Source organism: Carettochelys insculpta, chromosome 1, assembly GCF_033958435.1.
Source record: "Carettochelys insculpta isolate YL-2023 chromosome 1, ASM3395843v1, whole genome shotgun sequence".
Classification (NCBI taxonomy): domain Eukaryota; kingdom Metazoa; phylum Chordata; order Testudines; family Carettochelyidae; genus Carettochelys; species Carettochelys insculpta.
The window spans coordinates 363,177,414-363,202,348 of record NC_134137.1 but is presented as its reverse complement, the minus strand read 5'-3'; the positions used below and the strand labels follow the sequence as shown (position 1 = coordinate 363,202,348).

The window sequence follows — 24,935 nt, the reverse complement described above, 5'->3', positions numbered from 1 at the left end:
TAAGTATTTGCACTTCTTTCTCTGACAAGATGAGTATGGTCAGTGTGTCTGCTTGTTTACTCTGCTCTTTGGAGCTAGGCCTCTGGAGATATGTGGGTAGCTAACATCCAAGCAATGAAAATTCCTCAATAGTCTAACTCCCCTTTCAGCCCCCATTCAGCAGTTAGACTCACTGAGCCATGGGAACTTAAAAGAAGTAAATGGATAAAACTACTCCCTCAACATGCCCCATAGGAGAGCGACACCAGCAGAAAGCTGCATGAGGGGAGAAAATGAGGCCACTGACATGAATATCTCAGGCCATACCATAAGGGAGATGCAAGTACCTTTGCTCCCTTGAAGTGTATCTAGAGAGAGAACCAAGTTAGAAAACCACTGAGGAAATAGTAAATGTTCCCTCTTCCTCCTCTTGACAAAATTCCCAAACTCCTGTTCCAGCTGCCAAACCCTCCAGTTCCCCTTTCCTGCAGCTACTTAAACACTCCCTGTATTAACAAAACCTTCTCTTTCCCCCTCTCCCAGCTGCCAAGCAGTCTCGCTCACTCCCTTGGCAACTGCTGCTGTTCACTTACAATATGTACTGTCAATGCTAATTCCTGCGGTTACTCTGTGATTTCTGTGGCAGCATAAAATAAATTAAAAACATTCAAAACTGAAGTTTGGGTTAGTCTGGGATTTTTACATTCCATTGTGAAAATGAACCACCCAGTCACAACAATATTGGTAGTATTGCTGAGTTTAAGTTTTGATGCAGTAGAAGCAGCTCACTCTGATCAATCTCCAATTGTTCACTTGCCCCTGTGGTGCTGGAAACCTGCTGTAGAACTCAGTGTGTGTCACCACAAGAAGCAGGGCTGTCTGCCATGAGATCATAGACTGGTCAGCCTGTGTTATGGTATTGTAGGCTCCCACTGTGCATAGCCACCACAGGCATCACGAAAAAGTCAGGGTGAAAGTCTGAGTCCATTGAAGTTAATGGCCAAACCCTCATTGATTTCAATGGGACTGGTATTGCACACTCAGGATTCATCCACAATTACTTCACAGAGGTACCTGAGGTATGTCACAGACTGAAGGTTTGCCATCCTGAGAGCTGGTGTTGGGTATCTGTAGAAAAATGGTTATCAGCATAATTGTCCTTGTTGAACAAGTACAAATCTATTTAGATGTTGCACTAATGTGAGCTCAATTCAGAGCCCAGTGGGACTACAGCCACACAGACAAGTTATTTAGAGATAACAGCTGTTATTTTGAAAACAATTTTGCTGTGACCTACACTGTGCACACACTATTTCAAAATAAATTCAAAATAGTGGGTGTGTTATTTTGAAATCAGTAAACCTCTTTTCAGGAGGAATAGCGCCTTTTTCAAAATAACTATTTTGAAATAGGTACTGTTAAGACACAGGGGCTTCTTCAAAAGAAGAATGCAAACAAGGGAAATCAAAAATGCAAATGAGGCTCTGTTTTACATATCTTGTGTTCACTTGCATAATCTCTTTTTCGGAAGAGATTCTTTTGAAAGAAAAAAAGCAGTGTAGATGGGCTTGTTTGAATGTAAACCCTGTCTTCGAAAGACCCCTTCTTCCTGAAACAAGATAGAAAGAATCTCTTCTGAAAAGAGATTATGCAAATGAAGCAAAAATATGTAAATCAGTGCATCATTTGCATTTTGATTTCCCTCATTTGTACTTCCTCTTTTGAAAGAGGAATGCAAGTGTAGACACAACCAGGATAGTGCTTATTTAGAAATAGCTATTTCAAAATAAGTGCTATTGCCTGTCTTAACAGCACCTATTTTGAAATAGCTATTTCAGAAGAGCTTATTTTAAAATAAGGCTGCTTTGTAGATGTTGCCTATGGTGGCAAAATGGAATTTATGACTAGCTTAATCAGTTGGTTGGGTGTTTTCTCTGGTGCAATAATTAATAATTGTCTTGGAATATAAACAAACAAGACAGACAAAGAATGGGAGAGGAAACAAAGGTGCAGAGAGGTGGAGTGACATTTCCAAGGTCACATGGGAAATCATTGGCAGAGCCTGGAGAAGAAGCCAAGTCTTCTTTCTTCTCATTCCGTGCCCTATTGAGAACACACTGAGCTTCAGAAATCACTGGCTATCAGATGGCCATTAAAAGAAATGAATGAAAGTTGCCTTCAGGCTGCTCTAATGTATGCAGGGTGCTGACGCAGTCCTTAGTGGCTCTCCAAATTAGTGGAAGTAAAACCATTTCTCATAACTACCTCACCTCTGTGCTGCTCGTTCTCCCCTGCCTGCAAAGGGGATGGAATAGAAGGAAAATGATGGGAAAATATTAACTTCACTGACAGTGGCTGTATATCTTTAAGCAAGTCAGCCTTACAGATTTTATTAACCTCTCTAGAAAACAGTTGCACTGGAGAAAAGGTAGCAGCTGCCTCTAAATCCTGGCAGTTATATTTGAAGCTAAAAGTTAAGTTTCCTTTTGCTATTTTTTTTTTTATAATTCACTTGCTCCTAGAGCATCTGTTCCGAATCAGCCTATTTTCCCATTGCTTTAAAAATCAGGTCAGGGTTAATCTTCTGTGCCATGTTTGCTTTCCAGGCAATAGTCATGAAACTGCTGATGAAAAGGTGATTTTTGGCATTGAATTTAATTCAACTTTTCTGGAATGCATTCCTAAATCCCAGCAAGCTTCTATAAGGTGGTATATTCAACGCTCTGGAGAAGATCATCGAGAGGAGGTGAGCAATAAGCATCAAGGCTTCCTCTGTGGAGAATTCACCAGAGTATTCAAAGGCAGGAGCTGCTGGGATTAGTAAATGTTTTCTTTTTTGTTCCTTCACCTTAGGTATCATGTAGTGTTCTGGTACAACTATCTGGGGCATAGAGGGGGTGGGGGAGAGGCCATTTGCACTGTACCATAGGCACAATATTTTATTTATTCTGACTAATAAACTCATTTAAAAATAACTTTTGCTCTAAGTACTCCTGGGAGTATTTTGAAAAGACAGACTTCTTCAGAAACACCCTTGCCCCCAATAATTGACACATGGAATAACTCAGCAGTCAAAACATATTCAGAATCTTCTACTCTCTGTAAGCTTCCATACCATCCTCATCACACTAGAACCTTCCAATCAAGTGTTTTGAGGAATATCTCTCATGTGAAGTTTGTTCTTTCTCTCTTCTGTCCCTAGAAGGAGAACAGAATATACAGCCAGGTGACTTTTAGTTTGATTGGGTTTTGTTTGGGGTTTTTTAAATGTTTGTGCTCCTTTGCATTTAAGTTCAAAAAGGCAGGTTGAAGACACACACCTTGAAGGTGTGGTGGTTTTCAGAATTCCTTTATTTCCCAGTGGAATTAAATCCACAGACTGGGACCAGTACCCAAGCTGTCTCCTGCCTTATAGTCTCTAGAATTTCCCACAGAGTCTTTTCATAGCTACAAAAAGGGAAAAAAAGGACATTAGAGCATGTCTTGAATGTCAGGAAACTAGGACTGGTTTGGACAGAGTTTCAAACCTAAGGACCTGTCACAGAGAGGGCCTTTTGCCCTCACACAAGCCATTTTCCATCTCAGCCCCACTCCCTACTACCTGTGTACTCATCACAATTGTGGTAGGAATGAAAAGGGATAGATAAATTGGTCCAGATCTTTAGATGTGCTTTATTGTTCAATGATCATCTCACTCTTTAGATAGTTATGCCTTTGTATTGGAACCACATTGAATAATTTTTCTTTCAAGCTCAAGCAGAATTTAAATATGAAAATCCGACAAGAACTATTAAACTACTAAATATACACCATTGCCTTACATTGTGAACGCTGGCAACTCTCCCATTGACTGCCATGGCAAGATTAATCTTTCTGTCTACAGAGCAAGAGGTCTAGCCATGGCTGAGTCTTGTGAGGTTATAGCTCTGTATGGGATTATGGTGTGTATTGTAGAGGACTGTGGGCACCATCTAGGCTCTGTGGAAAAAGTGGCCGGGCGGAAGGCTGCATGAGGGCTATGATATCAGTAGTGTGCCACGGTGAGTAGCCTTGCCAATCAGATAATGTATTTTATATGCAAGTTGCTTAGTCTGCAGCTGTTTTTCTACGACATGATTTCTAAGAACAGGACTGCCTTTAGGCTCTGACTTTGGGGTGCTTTTTTTTTTTGTACTAACTCCTACGTAATCAAGCTTAGCAAAGTGAGCTTTACCACTGAGAATGAGAACACAACAAATATATTCCTGTATCTAGTACATGTCATGCCTCAGGCTCAATATGTTAGATTAAGTTACAATGGTTAAAACACTATCTTTGACATCTATCAACACTGCATACTTGAAAAATTATATTATAGTCTCATCATCAGGCCTGCTGATATATCTGAAGAATGGCCAAAGAACACTAATAAATACAGGTGGCTACACTGAAAAACTGTGCTATCTACAGCTTGGAAGGCCTTTATTCAGCACTCCAGCAATACTGTAATTCTTGCCCTAATTGTTTTACCTTCAAATCCCTCGTGCATGAAGCTATATTCCTTACCTCACTAGAGGCCAATCTCAGAAAAGCTCTAAAGTATATGATTTCATCCAACACAATATATGAAAATAATTAGGCAATTATTTGTCTCGTTCTTTTCAAGGGAATTTAAGCACATGCTTAAAGTTATGCACACGCTGAATTATGTTCCATAACCGGGAACTGGGGCTTAGATGAACTACAGTGATTATAGAAACAGCTTTTCACTTCTATAGTACCTAACCAAGGTTCTCAAAAGATTTACTCATCACAAGTAACCCGATTTTACCTCTGAAGGGAGCATATCTAATAATGGTAATATTTAACACCTCTTAGATCTGAAAGTATTTTCATTAAGCATTATCATCTTCATATTGAGAAAATGAGATACAAAAGGGTTGGCGTGTGCCTAATGTCCATGTCCATAGCTAAATCAGGAATTGAAACTCCTGACTCCTGACTTTTCCTCTCTGGATTTTGTTCAACCCAGTTCAGGGGAGAACTATTTATTTATTTAATAGAAATCAAAGATTCAATCAGTGTAACTGGTAGTGGACAAAGCAAAGGTGCCTTTAAGCTGCCTCTCCATCTGACTTATTCTTGGAGTTGGCTTAAGGGCAAATTGGCTTTTGGTTATATGACAGCAAGATAAGGACTGGGCAGACTATCATCTACATGTAATAGCCCAGAAGAATCAATATTCCAGCAAGCTCTGGCCCCAGTCCCTAGGCTGGGCTCTCAGAACACGTAGTGTAGAGTCAGTGATGTAAGTTTTGTGCAGTCAGAGACTCCTCTCCGGAGCCACAGGATTCCCTGGCTGGTTTGAGAAGTTGAGCCAAGGACATGGTATGAAGGCCATACAGGGATATAGGCATATGTATATGGCATTTACATCTTTAATATGCGCCCAGAACACATTTTCAGCCTTTCAAGACAACGTTCACTAGGTTCCCATTATGTAAACAATCTGAGACATTATGTAAACAATTATGTAAACAACCTAAAGTTGAGTTATTTGCTGTTGAATTTAATGAAAGGTGGAGCCAATTTGCCCTGTATTTTTTTTTTTTTAACCATAAGCTGATGGTGTGATGTGCTTTCTTGGGGAAATGCACTTGTGTTGACAGCAATGTCAACTTACAAACATAAAAGCATAAGAACAGCCATACTGGGTCAGACCAAAGGTCCATCTATCCCAGAATCCTGTCTTCTGACAGTGGCCAATGCCAGATGCCCCAGAGGGAGTAAAAAACAGTGTTTATCTAAGAAAAGCAAAACTTTACTAACATGGCATATTAACCCTCAGACTCAAACTATAAGAAAATTCTCCAGGTTGATTTTCTGTGTTATGAGTGTTAACTGCAGTCAAATAGTTTCTTACCACATGCTGTTACTACTAGATTCTGGAGCCCATGTTCCCTTTTTTTTTTTTTTTTTTTGGTATACTATTTTTCCCATCACAGTTCCCGGCCAAAATCCTGTTTTACTTTAGAGAGCATAGCAGTTAGAGATAGGATAGAACTATTACCTCATCTCCTGGCTTGCCAGTGAATGCTTCAAAGTGGTCTTGAACCAAATAGCATCGGTACAGTAGAAGATAATGCCTTGTCCACCTTCACTCTCTAATATTCTGGGACTGACACAACTACAACAATGCTGTTCTTTTGCGTTGTTGTTGTAACTGTAGTTGTTGCTATCTTGAAAGATAAAGAAAAAATTAATAGAGGTGCATTTTCCAATGGGAAGTGAAATAAATTGATCTGAAGCTATCTAAATAAATGTCTGATTTTAAAAGATGCTGAGCACCAGCTATAGTAATCCCTCAAAATGCACGATTTCAAGTTGTGCTTAATTCGCATTAATGTGAGTTAAGCACTATTCAATATCCTGCTTCACCCAGCCCTGGCTCAACCTCCCTGGAACCACGTGGCCCCCAGTTGAACCCCTACTCCCTCACACTCCCAGTTCGACCCTCCATGCCCCCCCCATGACCCCAGTTCAAACTCCCCCAGGCCCCGGTTCAACACCACACAGCCCTGATTCACCCTCTGCCCTGTTTCACCCCCACGGCTCCAGCTCACCCCACCCCACACGCAGCTCCAGCTTACCAATCGCACATGGCTCTGGTTCAACCCCTCCACAGGGCCATGTGGTCCTGGCTCAATTCCATCCTTCCAACCCACCCAAGGCTTAGCCCCTCTGCCCCTCTCCCATGGCCTGAACTCACTACCAGGCTTAAACCTGCCCCCCCTCATCCTGAGGATTTACCTTTCAAAAGGAGCTCCAGGTGCTTCTGCTGCTTTTCTGTCTGTAGAACTTGCATTCTGTCAGGGAAAAATGCCCACCCCACGGCGATTTACAGGAAATTCAAGTTTAGCGAGGGTTAATTAGCATCAATGATTTCAATATGACATTTCTTAATCGTACACACTTCTTACTGAGATAGCCTATTTTTAGGCACCAATGTTCAAATTTGCCCTCGATGTTGGATACCACACGGATGGCCACTATAGAATATTCAAACATAAAGTGGCATTAAGATGAGATATTTTAAATATGCTTTACTTTGATCAAAGCACTATAGGTAACAAAAATAAGGTAGTTGTATTTATTATGTAGCCAGATCTCTGTTCAGTCAATACTTTGCTGTAACTTTTCCCATTACAATTCTGTATTCTGCTCTCTCTTCCTGCATTATATTTCCTAATAACACTGAATGTTATTTCAGTGAATGTCTTAAAGGTATGACTTATTGTGATGACGATACCATGCCTCACAAATGACTCAGTGCACCTGGAACTTACGTTATAGACTTCCAGTTACAGTGGTGTAGCTGGAATGTTTCAGCAGATCTTTAATCCTTACTATATAAATAGACGATTATGTTTTGTCCATAACATGTAATACAGTTTCCTGAGGGGAGAGAAAGGGCAAAATCCAGACTAGATTGGGAGCCTTTGGCCCAGCAGGATGTCTCCTGCATTTCACCTCTAAGGTCATGGCTCAGAGTCCAACTTCCAGTCAGAATGGCCTATGGGAGGGGACAGGATCTCCTGCAGTCCACGAGCTGTCACCAGGTCATTCTGGTGCCAGGGGGAGAGCACTTCCCTGCAGTCTGGGGGGTCATGAGTCAATTATCTGGTGCTTTTGTATCTAGTTCTGCTCACGCAACTGATCCTGTTTATTCCCATATTGGGAGGGTTAGTCACTGACTTTTGGGAGCATGTTTTTGTGACTTAGTTTAATACTAAGTCTGTACATGATTTGCTCATAAAACTTTAATGTGCTGAATTTCCTGCAAATTAAGTGTGTCTGTTTGTTTATTCCTTTTAAAATTCCTATGTGTTGTATTAAATACATGATAGGTTTCAGGACCAGAGAAACAAACCATGGGTTCCCTGCAAAGCTGTTAACATTGGCTGCCTATGTTTTTTTTCAAAAAATTCTAGACTAGCCCTGACCCTGAGCCTCCTGTTGCTGCAGGTTTGCTAGGGTATCATGACCCTTTGCAGCAGACAGAACAAGCCACCTATTTTGAAATGATGGTTGGTCCAGTGATATGGCTTTACTCCTTGTGTAACCCACTCCCCTAGGTTTTGGTCACTGTCCCATATAATGGCACCTAGATAAGAGAAAAAGAAGGAGTCTCTTTTAGAGCCTTGGCTGTGGAGGAGTTGGCTTTTAGCTCAAACTGTAGAGGAGCCTGCCCTAAGCTTCAGAGGTCATAGGTTCCAGTCTACCTATGGGCAGTTACCCTTGCATGGTGTGGAGAATGGAAGATAACCCAGTGGGGATCTACAGAATATTTCAACTTCCTGAACAGAAGTTCATTTGTGCTGTCCCTCCATGTGCTGTTGTTGGCTACGGACTGGGCTGTCGGGCCTGGTTGGTAAAGTTTTGCAAGGTGTGTGTTTGGTAGGACTTTGAACTCTCTTGCTGTGGTCACCATACTGGAGATAGGGAGGCAATTTGCCCTGGTTTGATGGAAAAGTGTTCTTTTGCATCTGGCAGTTATTTCTATCTTCTTCTGTTGCCATTTTTGGTGGTGAATTGGTGAGTGAGGCATTGGTCTCAGTTTAGTCAGTGGGTCAATGATTTTTGTGTGGTTATAGCCTATTTTCACTGGCCATGACTTCATGGGCATGAGATTTTGGTGGTGACTGCAAATAGATTCTGTGACTATCCAACCCAGCACCCAGTCAAATGAAAGTAGAAGGGAGAAGAGGGCGAAGTTTGGGTGAAAAGAGCAGTTATGAGCATAGACCTTATTACTGAGTAAAAATTTAATAGCAGAACATCATGTATCAGGCCTGGACCCTTAAGAAGGGATTTTTGTCTTGGGCGCCCAGTGAAAGGTGGTAGATTAAAATACAGGTTTCCCGGTAGGGACGGTGTATAAAGTTGAGTTATTTGCTGTTGAATTTAATGAAAGGTGGAATCAATTTTCTTTTTTTTTTCTTTTTTTTTTAACCATAAGCTGATGGTGTGATGTGCTTTCTTGGGGAAATATACTTGAGTTGACAGCAATGTCAGCTTACAAACATAAAACCATAAGAACGGCCAATCTGGGTCAGAGCAAAGGTCCATCTAGCCCAGTATGTTGCCTTCTGACAGTGCCCACTGCTAGATGCTCCAGAGGGAGTGAACAGAGCAGGTAATCATTGAGTGGTCCCTCTCCAGTCACCCATTTCCAGCCTCTGACAAACATGTTGATTAATGAGGGAAGGCAGGCTCTGAGGCCTCTGTCTTCTAACAGACAGGTGCAGTGTTTTAACTGTGAAAGAGTTGACGTGAATTATTTGTGGACACAGCATTAACACTGGACAAAAGAAATTGACCCAGCTTAATGCCATACCACTTTTCAATGCTCAGTTGTTTGCCATCTTGCTGTTTCAAGGTTTGCCTTCTTTTGTCAGTGACTGTTTCCCCCATTGCTAAATTAATGCTGCAAAAATGAACCAATGAATATCAATGAACCTCTTATTCCTTTGTCAGGCATTTTCTGTACCTGTGCCCTGCATGTTTTATATAATATTTTATATCAATGAGGGAAACTGTTTAAAAGCTGCTGAAAGAACATAAAGCATACTCTCAAACTCTGGTGGCATTGAGAATATATACGGTGCACACTACAACCTATTTGTAGGATGAAGCAAAGCAGCTCCATGATACCAGAGAAGACAAGTGGGCAAAAGTCAATAATTAGCTGCTTAATTTCTGTGGCTCACAATTTTAGTCCTGATTAAACAAAACACTTACTCATATGTAAAGATTTGGCCTTCCGTATTGGGGAAAAAATAGTTGTAGCTCCAGCAGAACTGTTGACCATGATATGCTGAAAATAATGAAACCACATAGGACAGAAATAATATGATATCTCTTACAAAAATCAGGCTTCTCACTATACTGAACATTTAAAAATTTTTATGTCTGCAGGTCAGGAACTAAAGAAGAAATTAAATATTCAAGTGAAAGGTTAAAGATTGACTATCAAGTAATGAAACGCCAGGTGTTTATGAAACTCTGGAGTCCTGTGGGGGAAAAAGTGGAAAGGAAAGGCAGTATGAGTTCTGAACCTATGGGTAAAACAACATCAACAGGCTAGTAAAAAAGAGAAGTGGGAGAGAAAATTGTAACAAAGTGTGGCTCAATCAGAGGATAAAAAAGGAATGAACAGTGAAGCCACAGAAAAGAAAAGGGTGACAATCACCATAAATCATTAATCAAGACTATTCATTAAAAACAGAGGTACAGATGAATTAATATTAAGGAATGCAATCACATTAGGTCTTGTAGACTGTGGTAAAGGCTCCCAAGGGAAGTGGTGGAACTTCAATGTTTAGCACATTTATAACTGTACTCTGTCAAATAGCACATGAAGATTACTGTTTTGCAAATAATACCCCGTAATAATTAGTATGGATACAGACAAAGTGACCCAAGAGCACTTTTTCCAATTCTAGATTCTTCCAGGCTCTCCATTCTTCTCTCCGTCCTTTCATCTGACAGCGGGCTGAGCCCATTCATCTCTTTGCACCAGTGTACAACCAGCTTAAGCAACCATTTGGAGGTTCCTTTACTGAAGGAAGTATGATGTGTTGCTAAGGGAGGTTGCCCAGATAGCAAGTGTGAAAAATTGTAAAGGTTTATATTCAGGGGGAGGTATAGTTGCATATACAAGACAAAACCTCTAATACTGGGTGATTCTGATTATATCAGGACATCTGGTCACCATAATCTATTGTAGCAGGTTGTCTGCCCTCCAGAATCAGAGATGTGGCCAGAGCACGCTGTCTCAGATGAACCCCAGCAGGCAAATAGGTCTTTGGAGGTCACAGAGTCCCCCAATCTGCTCTAAATTCTGCTGCTAGAGAGCCTCAGATGATGAAATAGGTTTGCAAGCCACTAAACATTTTATTATAATCTAAACCAAAGAAAAATCTCCTTCCCTCAATGCCTCCACAGCCTTACTGTTCAGGGTTAAGTTTTGTCTCCCAATAAGGCCAAAGATACCCACAAATAAATTATATAAGCTTGTCTTTGTCATCACTGATGCATTTTCATTGTTACTTTACAATAAATGCACAGGGTTTACAAACAACTTTTACTTCAAAGAAGGGCATGCTAACCTGAAAAGCTTGTGACATACTATTCTACATGATAGAATCAAGTAAAGGAAAAGGCTTGTTAAATTACCTAACTAGTCTATCATCCTACTGTTGCACGATTGCTAGCTGCTCTAATTTATTTACATTTTGACCATGACCAATCTAGTTTAACTGAGACAAACTTTGGGGTTGTATAGTGCCAGGTATCAAAGGATCACAATGCACTTGCCAGACACTTATTTAATAAGCCTCCCTTCACCCTTGGGGTGCTGTAACAATTACTATTGCCAGTTTCTGAATGAAGAAACTGAAGCCCAGAACTGATGTGACCCAGGTCATATTATGTGTCAGTGACAGAACCAAATAGAACCCACAAGTAAGCTCCAGCTGTCAGAGCTAGGTTCTGTTCAGTAGAACACTCTATCTCTCTGGTAGCTGATATGTGCTCTTTGTTGTAAGTGGGTCATTGACGTATGAGGAGAGGCCAAGAGATTTAAGCTTATTTAGTCTACAGAAATGAAGAGTGATAGGGGATTTGATAGCAGTGTCCAACTACCTGAAGGGGGATTCCAAAGGGAATGGGGAGAGGTTGTTTTCAGTGGTGACAGATGACAGAATGAGGAGCAATGGTCTCAAGTTGCAGTGGAGGAGGTCTAGGTTGGATATTAGGAAAAGATATTTCACCTGGAGGAACAATGGGAAGTCCTGTGGCACCTTATAAACTAATAGATTTCTTTGGAGCATAAGCTTTTGTGGGCAAAGACCCACTTCATCAGATGCAGACTAACACGGCTACCCCTCTGATACTTTTCACCAGGAGGGTGGTGAAACACTGGATTAAGTTACCTAGAGAGGTGGTGGAATCTCCATCCCCAGAGGTTTTTAAGTCCTGCCTTGACAAAGCCCTAAATGGGAAGATTTAGTTTGGATTGGGTATGCTTTGAGTCTGGGTTTGGATTTGATGACCTCCTGAGTTCTCTTCCAAATGGCACATAGGCAGCTGCACATTGCTGGATGATGAGTGGCTTAGCTTACATGGTGGCGAGCCCAGTAAATAGGATAGACGCATAATCTATAAGGCACCTAAGGAATGCACAAGATCCATGCTTGTGGCAATACACAAGAAAGGAAGTACATTGGAGTGCAACAATTGCAGAATGATTGCCATAATGAGTCATCTAGCAAGCTGCTGATGATGATACTGACAGAGAGACTAAGATCACACGTAGGAGAACATCTAGTGGACAAGCAACCAGAGTTCAGAAAAGATAGAAGTATCATACAGCAGATATTGGCATTAAGATTGACAGCAGAGAAAGCTTGACAAAAGAACTAGAACGTCTACAGTTGCTTCCTTGATTTTCAGAAGGCATTCAACAGTATAGATCAGAAAGTGACTTGGTCAGTGTTGGAGTTATACGGAATGGATAGCAGATTGATATGGTTGTTGAAGGATATACATGACGATGCGGAGGCAGAGTGAGAACATGTGGGGAGTTGGGAAGTTGGTTTAGAATGAGTAGAGGTATGAGACAAGGAGACCTGATATCTTCATCACACAGCCAGAGAGAGCAATAGACAAGATCAAGGAAGAGGTAGAAGGGGCATCTGTGCATAGGAAAAGAATTAATAACTTGAGGTTTATGGATGATATAGTTATTGAAGAAGATGAGGAGAAGCTAGCAAAATGGTGCAGGTGCTAAACGAGGAAGGGAAGCAATATGGACTGATTACGAACACTGCTAAAACAAAAACAATGGTATTTTGACATAAGGAAATAGGAAAGAAGATCAGTGTAGATGGCATTGAACTAGAGAATGTAGAAAAGTTCACATACCTGGGGAGCAACATAATGTATAATCTAGACTGTGAGAAGGAAATAACGAGTAGAATAGTGACAGCAAGAGTGAATTTGAAGGAGATGGATATGATCTGGAAGAACAAAGCAATTAACTTAGGAATGAAGCTGAACATCTCGAAAACGCACGTATTCAGCAGTATATTGTATGGATGTGATACAAGGGTGATAATGAAAAATTCAAAGAGAAGAATATTGGCATTTGAGAGGACTTGTTATAGAAATCTTGAGAATAGGATGGATGCAGAAGGTCGCCAATGAGGAATTATATAGGAAGATACAGCCGAAAGAGAACTTACTGGAGAAGGTTATACAACGGATGTTACAGCTATTTGGGCATGTTTACAGAATGAACAATGAATGAAAAATCAAGACCCTGGTATTCAGCATAATGGACAGTTCGAATAGGAGAGACAGACCCCACAGTGAATGGGTAGATGATATACTAGATTGGAGTGGAGCTAGTTTACAGAAACTAAGCCACTCCCCACTGGACAGGGAAAGAGGGAAGGAAATAGTGAGAGAGGCATCAGACACCAACAGGTGCTGAGCCCATGGTTGTTTTTTTATGATGCTGATGATACATTCGTAAGGGCATGGGGAATAGTGTAAAGAGTTTTCACATAAAAACAGTGTGTAGTCTACCCATTACGATTAATTAATTTAGTCATCTTTATGTATCTCTGATCTTTATCCTCTGAAATAAGATGGAAGGGCAGATTTATAGTCTAGAACATTTTCTAGATTTCTTTCTTTCTTCTTCTTCTTCTTTCTCCTTTCTAGTCAGGCACTTAGCACAATAGTGAGTTAAACAGAGTCCTTGTGATAACAATGCCACCAGCACTGCTCAAGATGTGCTTAAAGCACATGCTGTGCTGTGGGCTACTCAAGCTGAATCACTGTCCCTTCACTGCTGTTCTCCCCATACCCTCCGTGCAGCATCAGAACAGTGCACATTCAGAAGTGGAAGCTTTTTGTGGAACATCACTACCTCAGAATGAATGTTCTGGATTATGTGATTAGAGCAATGGCTTGGGAGTCGGAGCGCCACACAGAGCTGTGCCACTGAGTCTGTGTGTGGCCTTGGGCAACTCATTTAACAGCCATGTTCCCTCATCTGCAAAGCTCCTAACCTCAGAGGGAGGTTGTGCCTCAAAGAGAGTTTGTGAGGCTTAAGTAATTTGGAAAATCACTTGTAGGTTATTAGATTTGCAAGTAGCTGACAGCATGGGTGGCTCTTCACCTCAGGCACAAGTTATATTGAGCCAGGACCCCACTGGCTTATATGTTATATTGTGCCAGATATTGCAAATATTTCCGTAGGTTCAGTTTCACAAAAGCAGCAGGGAGTAGGGTACATACTGCATAGAAATTCTCTTTAAATCTCAGGTTTTTCTAGGTTTTTTCATTCACAGCTCCTGAACCCTCCATGATAAATAATTGCACTGGGTTTTCTCTCACTTAATCTGACTGGCATTTTTCTGGTCTCACTTGCAATGGTGTAAATGAAGAGTAACTACACTGAAGTTAATAAAGTTGAGACTGTTGTAAACCCAGTGTCAGATTAAAATAAGACTCATGGGCCTAATTGTTATTATTATTATTCATTTATTACATTTATTCCAGTAATGGCTGAGCACCAGTGTTCCCTGTAAGCTAAGCATTTCAGCAGCAGCCCAGCAAAGGTTCATGTGCAGCCCAGCTGATTAGCAGAGTGTCCACAGCCACCCACAGCCAGGGGCATGTTTTTCTCTGGTGGTGCACATCTGCTCATGCCTTGGTGCACATAACAAAATTTATTCTGTCCATAGACAGAAAAATAACAGAGGGAATGCTGCTGAGCAGCCTAGTCATAGACCAGGGCCTCATTGTGCTACATGTTGTATAAACAGAATCAAGCCTGCAAATGGAGTGGGGGGGAAGGTAAAATTGCCCCATGGTCCAGCTATTTAAAGGGGCCTGGGGCTCCTGCTACTGTGGAAGCCCTGGGCCACCTTTAAATTGCAGCTGCAGAACCAAGCCCCACGCTATGTGTGGTTTTGAAGGCTGGTTATGGGATGCCATCAGCCCTGCCTCTTCTGCACAAGGCTCCAGCCCTTCCAGGGTGTGGACCCGACCCGCCTCACAGCTTACCTGAGGGCCTGTGGAAGCTGTCAGACCCCCTGAAGAGCTTACTGTCTAATGGAATTTGTCCCACTAGCTATTCAACTCTTGCTTTCAAAAAGGTAGGCTACCTTGATGTTGTTTGGGTCTGTTTAAATTTATGTTGCTTGCTGTCTCCATCCTCTCGGACTGTATGCACTTTCACTGCATGCTGATGACACTATAATTATCAATTGAACAGCAGAATTCTGAGATTCAAATGGTTGCAAACACAGCTGTTTATCAAAGGTATTTCTGTGCCCATGACCTAGAAGTAAAAGGCCACCAACCAACCCATCTCCCTACTCTCCACCTAACCTGTAATCAGATTTTATTTTCCTGTGCTTTTAATACATTATTTTCTGCTTGGTCCAACTTCACAGCTGAAGGCAGATGAGAGGATCATCAAAACAGAGTACGGACTGCTGATCCGTAGCCTGCAGAGAAAGGACACAGGTGCATATTACTGCAAAGCGCAGGAGCACACGTTCATTCACACCATCGTGAAATTAAATCTGAATGTCATTGAGAATGGGCAAATGGAAAGCACTCAAAAAACGGAAGGTGAAGAGGGACGGGTGAGAGATTTGCTGATTGAGTCACGGCTGAGGTACAAGGATTACATCCAGCTCGTCAGCAGCCCCAGCTTCAGCCTGGATGAGTATTGTGAACAGATGTGGTACCGGGAGAAGCGGCGGCAGCGGAACAAAGGTGGGGCAAAATGGAAGCACGTGCAGGAGATAAAGAAAAAGCGAAATCGAAGGCACCATGAACCTGCCAGCAGCCCACATACTGCATAGCTTTTATAGTCTATTTAAAGAAAGGACGATTAACAAGCAAAAATACTGTGTTTTGTTTTGTGCATCCTTCTTACTAATTAATATTGCTTCTCACTGAAGTTAGATAACACACAGCATTATTGCTCTGTACAGGACTGCACTGTATTACTGGAATATTATAGCAAAAGACAAATTCTTTATTGGAGTACCACACTCAAGACAATAGTTTGAAATCTGTTTTATTTCCAGAAATTCAGATTTTGTGGCTAACACTTAGTGAAAAGTCTGAGAAGGCTTATTCATGAAATATGTCATGTCAGTATTCTTCGGCTTCCCTGCCACAATTTTTAATATGAGATTTAAAGTGTATGTTACGTGTATTATTAATCAACTGCTACATTCCCTTCACCTCCCCAGAGTTGGCTGCAGTTCAGGGGTAGGCGGATGTGTTTATAAAACTGCTTTGGGATCTTGAAAGAATGGGAGGTGCCATATAAATACTGTCTTTTGATGACAGATCTACAAAACTAAACCAAATTACCCACTGGGCATATATTTAGGATCATGGGTGGCATTTGCTAATGTGGGGAAGCAAAGCAAAAAATCAAATTAAATATCAGCTGAGCAGTAATGCTCGTTTTCCTCATTAAAATGTAATCTCATTTTAAGAGGAGGAAATGTAACATTTTATTCATTAGGGCACAAGTAGCCGCCAGTCTGCAGTCCTTGTGCTGAAATGAAATGCTGACTCAAACTGAACCTCCCAGCAAGATGCTTGAGAGTAAATTTGCTAAGCAGCCGGTGGAAGGTGTGCGCACAAATTTCTGCCTCCACCTCTGTTGTCTCTGAAAATTTTATCCCTGACTGTCTCTGTTCACCACTGCAATTCTAACCAACATCTAGCTTCATTTTCTGGAGCATGGTTAGTTTGTTCAGGAAAAAAAAAAGAATGCATACGCACAAAAACCCTCCTGAACTTGATGTCAAAAGACAATGAGGAAATATATTTAGTGACAGACAGAAACTGACAATGCTCTTACACCAGGTATATAAATGGGGAAAGAGCAGAAATTTCTCAGACTTGTATAGTCTATGTTTTTTTTTTCAAACATCTTGTGTATTTCAAGCAAGATATTGTGGTTTTTTAAAACATCTTGTGTATTTCAAGCAAGATATTCTGTTTTTAAAATAATACTATTTTATTAGAGTTAAATAAAAACAAAAAACCCAAGTGTAAATAAACAGAAGTAGAAGTTAGGGATGAGCAGCTTTGCAATTTCCAGTAACATCATTTGTAATATGTTCCTAGTTTTATTTTCTGTTCTTTGATAAGATAAATCTGCTTTCATGAACAAGAGACATTGTGCTTCCTTCAAATATGATTTGCATCAGTGTAACTCCATTGGCTTCATACATTGGACTTTCTCCCAATTTACGCTAACGTAGGCAAGATCAAAATCAGGCTTATCACCTCTTCTTGTCCTTCTCTGCCCCTCTCCCCCACTGTCCCAAACCTCCTCTCTTTTGCCATTCATGCCTCTTTGATTGTGAAATGACAAATTAACCATTGCCTCACATGGAACAAAGCTTTGATGGATACTAACAAAACAGACTCCACTGGTTCATTCTACGTGTCTTGAGAGCAAAGTCTGTGGGAAACCCATGTAATGGGTGTGCAGTTCATTAAGGAATAACTGTGGTATTGTACATTTCCTTTGTGATAAACGATACAACTATAGTGATCCATTTTTTAGATTGTGGAAGGAACCTCAGCTGACTCAAGTTTATTGAAAAACAAACTGAAATTGAATGTGCATGTATTGTGTAAAGCAAGAGGTAACGTGTCATTAATTTTAGATTTTTTTATTTTTTATTCTTTCACTAAGAGATACATTAGTTAATTAGAAGGTATTATGTAGTTTGTGTACAGGATTTTGATAGTGTACTCTGAAAGTGTTAAATATTATAAAAGATGATTGGGGAGTTTCATTGTACAGGATGTTTAATCAAAGAGACAGATGCTTAGGCACTTTCTAGTAAGTTTAATCCTTACTACTCTTACTAATCCATTCATGTCCATAGAACCTTTCACAGTAGTAAGCATTGTGCTCAGAAGTAAGCTTGTACAGCAATAGGCCTTTAGGCCAAGATTTACAAAAGAGACTAGTGATTTTGGCTGCCGCTAAGCTTGATGCTCAATTTGAAACTCTGTAGGGGTATTATCTTGTAAATATGAGGCTGTTTTAAGAACTCTCAAGTTGAGCACCCAAAAATGAGGTGCTCAAAACAGTGAATATCTTACAAAAATTTTTGCCGCCAATGTATTCCTTGTTGGATTTTATCAGTCCAGTGTAGTGTCTTTCAGGCTCAGACTTTGTGGGAATGAGTGGTGCCATGCCGTCACTAAGCTAAGGTGCTTGCACCAAATAATCAATTCGTGGACCATTCTTACACTTACTGCCAAATGGCCTGCTCCCACTGAAGTTAATCGGAGAAGGACCAAACTCAATATTTTAATTATTGATTACAGCCTAAATCCTACTTACCTATGTTCATAAAAGTAGAACCACTGGACTCCAGCAGCCCTACTCAGTGACATAAGAGATCAGGGTTTAACCTTACGTAAGATGTTTGTTGTTTGTTCACTACTTGTGTCATCTTTCTTGTTACCTGAACAGAATAGTTTTAGATAATTTTGCAGGGCCTAGTGCTACAATCCTCCTCCAAAATTCTCCGTCAGCTTCAACAAGATCTGTGTGGGGCTAAGAGCTGCAGCACTGGGGATGTGAGTTTTAGAAGACTGAATTAAAATGTTATTACTCTCAAATTCAAGATTTTTTTAAATGGTCTTGTGGTGGGATTTCTCTCAGAGGACTACCTCATCATTGCTCCTGGGTGACATAGCAAAGTGATCCCCAAGCAGGGAATTAAGCCACTTCCTTTCAGAGAAAATAAATTAAATAGCCTATTAATCATTATGCCTCATTGAATTCATACCACCCCTGGGATGGGTATTTAATAATATTGTACCGATAAAAATCTGAAGTTAGTACATTTCGTAAGTGATATTCCGTGAACTAGCACATTGTTTTACACAGTAGATAATACCCTGGCAATGATTCCAATGAGCAATGGAGACCAGTAAACTAGCTAGACATCCCAGAGAACAGTGAAGAAGGGTAAGAAGAAACTTCTTTAGACAGTTGTGTTTTATTTAGTCAATAACCAAAGTCAGGAGGAAAAGCAATGGATTCCTCTATTATATACAATCCCCTGTAGCATCAAGAGCAACTCAGGAAAGGATTCCCTTCCTTTAAACATTCATATGAGCTGTACATGATCCACAGCAGGCTCACAGTTAAACTGAAACTGAACCCAGCCTCCTTATAGGGCTCAATAAAAGTAATGCTAACCAAAGTCTGGGTAAAACATACAAAAAGTCACCTCCACATTAATATCTGAAGGTTTTAAACAGATCCCCTAGTGCAGACTTAAAAATAATACTTTGTTCTGATCGATAATACATGCTATTCTCCCACCACAGAATAACACCACCAACAGATAAAACACTTCCCTCTCATCCCATTTCATGACACAACCAGCATTGCCTGAGTTTCAGATGGGCTGACAGAACAGCCAGTGCAGCTTGGATAGTATTTAGAATACTGAAAACTGATAAAAACATTTTAAGATCCAACGGGGTCCCAAATACCATTGTAAACCTAAAGTCAGTTAAAATGAAACAGACAATAGGATTAGCAGAAAAAAAGGAATAGTCATTGGACTTGATTCTTATTTCAATTATACTGATGCACTCAATTAAGCTTAATGGAATTACTCTTGGTTTACTTTCATGTGAAATCAGAGTTGGCCCACAGTTTAAAACACTCTGAAATTTTAATCAAATGTGTATGTCTTGATATGCATTTAATATTTACAAATCTCTTATCACAATTAATAAATTATTAGTGGAAACTGAATTTACCAGTAAATTGCTGAAAGATGTATAACTTGTTATATAAACAATTGGATGCATTTTATGTTATGCTTTACAGAAGAGTATTGCAACTGATTAATATGAGATGAAAATACTTACAGAACCGTCTCCCGTTGATGTCAGCGACCAAAGTTATAGTGGCTTTGGAGGAATATATCTTTCAACTAATCAAAGTAATTATAATAAGTTATTCCAAGACAGCCTTGTGTATAGTCAACTGTGTAGAGATTCATTTTACAGATGAGAGTCTGGATTTAACTGCGTGGAAGTTAACAGGATTAGAAGTGTGTGAAAAGAAAATCAAGTCCACATGTTCCTCTACTATATTCTGTTACAACATATAAAAATGTAAGTGGTGCCTTATTATATTTTGCCTTAGTGTTGCAAATGTCACTCAGATTTAGGCTTCCATGATTAGCTAATGCTGTTGGGCCAAATCCTTCCTTGATTTTTGTTCACTCCTCACACAAACACTTGCTGACATCAAGAAAAAGATTAGCAAAACCAATGACAATTTTCTAATTTGGCTCATTGCTTGGTGTATAATGTTCAGCAAACTAGATGGCCCTTTTAGATCATCTCTAACAACATTTCTTTCCCTTTGGAACTTGTATTTGTATAGATTTTCCACAAATTTTCCTAATGTTTTGACACAAAACTATTCAGTGATGGACAGTGATGTAAATTAGATATTGAAAGACATATCACTGATTTGAAGGAGAAATTTGCCTCAGTAGTGAGAGTTTGAAACTCCTATTTAAAGTTGGTCTTTTTGTTCTTTATTGTGTTGTCATTGTGTACAATTCCACAGTTTAAAACCAATGTCTCTTGTGCTTTAAGGCAAAGTTTTTGGATGATGTAAGAATGAGAAAAAACTTTTCCAGGCGACTTTTATTACTCCTATGAACTGCTAGTTAAAGGTTTCAAACAGTCCATGCCAAGAAAGTCATCTGTTTTCTCATAGGCAGCCATCTTATTTTTAATGGACTCAGAAATGTCTCGATTTCGGTGGTTTTTGATATTCTGCTCCATTATTCTCATTTTGTGTAAGCATATTTGGCTGCTTTATGTGTTATATCATTTTGTTCTTGCTACTCCTGCTGTTAAATGGAAGCAGGTCCAAGACCAGCCATTTTCAGAAGATTCAACGTATGTGGTAATAGCAAATGAAACAGAAGGCTTAGCTGGATAAATAGTCTGCTAAATTGTGTGGGTTTCACACCTTTAATGAGTTTTGACAGCATTCAGCACCTCATGGGCAGGGCCATATTTCTGGCTCTTGGCTAAAAATCAAGGTGAATTTACCAAACTTTCATTTACAATACCTCAAAGCACCACCTAAGTTTATAAAATCCATTATCAAAAGTTGAAAAATTATGATACCTAGAAATGGTCAAATTTTAAAAGGAAAACACTTAATCAATGTGTGGCAATTTTCCAAAGATATGATACCTAGAAATTATCAAAGTTTAACAGGAAAACACTTTATTAATGTGTGGCCATTTTCCAAAAATGATTTCTTTAAAAACAAACAAATAAATAAATAAAACCTTCAATTTTGAGACTTTTCCATTTAAAAAAAAATCAATGGAAATTTGGAAAGAAAAGATTTGCCTAGATGTTGCTTTTTTCAGACTACATATTTTAGCGAGTTGGGGAGCTGGGTGCATGGCCAATTTTGACTGACCATCTTAGGGCTTGTTTACATGAGGAAAAAGGCACAGTGTATTTGGTGTGGAGTAGCTACTGCATACTGTCTACTTCACATTAACTCCACTTGTGGCCACACTTGCTGTGTACTAAGTGCAAACCAGTAGCTAGTACATTCTAAATTCACATACTAACTTCCCCACATAGACAAGCCGTTAGTGAAAAGGAATATACAAAAAATAACCTTTTTAATTTCAGTATGAAAATGAATTTTGCACAAGAAAATTCAGGAAACAATGGAAATATCAGAAATTATAACAAGATGAAAATTGCCTCATATTTTCTAAAAAACAACACATTTAAATTAAATGGCTTTAACATTCTTTATGTTCTGTTATTTATGATCTCTTACATGATTTAAATTGAAGAGACGTTTATGTAATGTATATTTTAAAAGGTCATTTTAAGTTTGTTTCTCAACATCTTGACATCATGAAAACTGGAATATGTTACTGTTGGAGAAGTATAGAAATCTATGTAACACACAAATCAAGAGAGACTGATTTACAATATAGTCAGTCACTTTTTTGAAGATGCAGGCTTTTCCCCAGTTAATGGCAGAGAAATTTAAATGCCTTAGGATTGGTTTGGCTGGGAAGAAAGGAAACTGCTCAGAAGCTCTCCAAATGCTCTCATGACGAAAGTCAAGGCCAAACCGGCTGACCAAAAGGGATATGGTTAATGCCTCATATTCTGGCAGTAATGCTTAATATTTTTACTTAGGTCAAAGTTCATGCTCTTTCCGAAGCCCAGCACAAGAACTATGCACCACTTAAATAAGGGATGAGCCTGCAGGACAGATGCGGTTCATTAGGGCTAGTCCCATTGGCTTCACTTTGCCATTCCCAGCCAATGTGTAGCTGTGGGAAGCGGTAGCTCAGCCCACACCACAGACTTCAGCTTCCAATGACCAGGAATAGTGAACCATGGTCAACAGGAGCTGTGAAGAGCTGAACTTGTGAATGCTTAGGTGAATAAAGTGTTTGGTGGCCCACCACAAGCTAACTAACCCTGGTATCTCGTTCACAGGCTGCTTATCGCCTATCCCTGACTTGTTTTCTAAGGTTTAATTGGTGCATCAACTGACTCTTTGCACGGGAGTCACTTTCACTTTTACATTCTGCATCTGACGAAGTGGGTCTTTACCCACGAAAGCTTATGCTCATACATTTCTGTTAGTCTATAAGGTGCCACAGGACCCCTTGTTGCTGTCACTTGTACAGTATCATTATTTATAGAAGAGTATGGGGGAAATTGGTGGAGAGGGTCCATTTGTAAATCACTAGCTCTAATTATAGAGCCCTGGTGGGTGAGGCATTGTCTTTTATTGTACTGATTTCTGCTGGTGAAAGAGACAAGCTTTTGAACTTCGCAGAGCTCTTCCATCTGAGTAAACCTAAAAGCTTGTCTCTTTCACCAAAAGAAGGTGATCCAATAAAAAGATCTTTCCTCACATCCTGAAAGTGACGCAGCTACAACAACATCCCTACTTAGGCAACTAAGCTTTGCACATGGACATTGACCAGGTTAGCATGTTGCAGTCATGCTGGTTTAGGAGGAATTCCAATGTTATAATCCAAAAGTATCTTGACATTGTTAAATGTATATGTTGTTTTTATTATAATAAAAAGCAAATGCTGACAGAACTTTTGCTGTCTCCTTTTCCCCTAATCACTCCAAATAGTAAAATATAGGTTTCCAAAGAACAATGATTGCAACATGAGACAGAAGGGGCAAGACACAGAGCATGTTTGCTGTATGAGTGCTTTACTGGCATAGTGATATATTTATACTATACCAGCAAAGCAGGCCTAGTGCAAATGCAATATTTCCAGCAAAGCTCCAATTTTGTTTTGGAATAATGAAACTGCCTATTGACCAGAACAAGCTACCCCAGTAAAAGGACAACTTTGCGATACTACACTAGGGCCTTTTGCCAGCACAGCACATCTCTTTTCACTGCTGACCCATGTAGCTATGCCAGCAGACTTCTGTAGCATGGACATGGCCTATGGAACTAATCCAATGTCAACAGAGCAAATCTTAAATAACGATCTTATTGACTTCTACTGGAGCTGACCTGAATAAGGACTGCAGGCAGTTGCTGTGTCCTTTCGCACAGAGGTGGCTCCACTTCAGTAAAGTGTCTGATGTGATCCCCTGTGTGGGGACAGTCTTGGTGCCATTGTAGTCACTTGCCATTGACTTCAGTATGATCAGGCTTTGGTGCTGGGTGCAGCTGGTAATGCAGCCTGAACTCAGCGGTGTGTGAATTGTGCTGTTATTTATTCACTACATCGTGCAAGCTGCTCAACAGGGAAGAAAAAAGAGAGGGAGGAAAATAAATCATTACATTGGTTTCTTTAGCCACATATTTAGTTGGGAGGGTCAAAAGCACAGCACTAATTCAGGAGCACCTGAAGACAGGAAAGAACATTAAATTGACACTTTTATTTTTATCTGAAAAGGTTTTTGGGGTAGTGGCAAACTTACAGCTCATTAGTGTAGTCTCTGATTTGCCATGTCCTTTTAATTATGAGCTCCTTTCACAAGTAAGGAGCTTTTACACATTTTCTGTATGCAGTTGCTTACACCAAACAGTATATTATTCTGCAGCCAGTCTCTGTGAAATCATTAGGGCCCAAGGCACAGGTCAAAGAGAGAAAATGAAGGAGGGGTGGAATCTGGCCATTTGGAAGAATTCTGGGGCCTATTCACACACAACAACATTTATAATATTAATGACAGCCTGAGACGGGCACTCATTTAAGTTCCTATCAAGTAATGTATTTGATCCAATGTTGGAGTGAGGGGAAAGTAAACAGCCAGTTGCTCACAGGGACGACTCTCAGTACCACATTTTCTCTGTATGGTTATGTAGCTGACAACTAATACGTTGTTTGGAAACAGTGGCCAGAACTGGCATTCCTAACTCCGAGCAGTTGTTGTTTGCTGGTGAAGGTGTATTTCAAGATCTTCTCTGCACTTAGCCACAGGGGATAAGATATGACACCATCTTGGCTATCATGTCAAGGATTGAATGGGATCTTCCACATTCCAGAGGTGATGGTCCAACCAGAGGCAGCGGGGAAAGGAAAGAGTCTGCTGGTCAGGCTGTTAGGGAGCCTAATGATTTGGCCAGGGGCTGCTTCTCCACACAGCGGTGGGAGAGGGACTCACACACTGGACAGGATAGGGAGGATCAGAGGAGTGCGGAAGACAAAGAGGCAAAGCAGGGAGAGGACTGCAAAAGGAGGAGTACGTAAAAGGCCGATGGGCAGGCAGCAGAAGCAGCAGAGGCAACCTGGAACCAGCGGCTGCCTGGTGTATGCTCATACATA

General features: G+C 40.2%; 1 protein-coding gene across 2 annotated transcripts in view; it reads left to right on the top strand.

Annotated features, from left to right (window-relative positions):
- The window catches only part of LOC142025035 (semaphorin-3D), a 228,517-nt gene extending 205,283 nt beyond the window's left edge, over positions 1–23,234 (top strand). For both annotated transcript variants that reach the window (XM_075017431.1, XM_075017441.1), the window contains exons 17-18: positions 2,586–2,725; positions 15,492–23,234. In XM_075017431.1, the coding sequence (XP_074873532.1) occupies positions 2,586–2,725; positions 15,492–15,908 (557 nt within the window). In that variant the 3' untranslated portion in view covers positions 15,909–23,234. The remainder of the gene's footprint in view (positions 1–2,585; positions 2,726–15,491) is intronic.
- Positions 23,235–24,935: the final 1,701 nt, after the last annotated feature.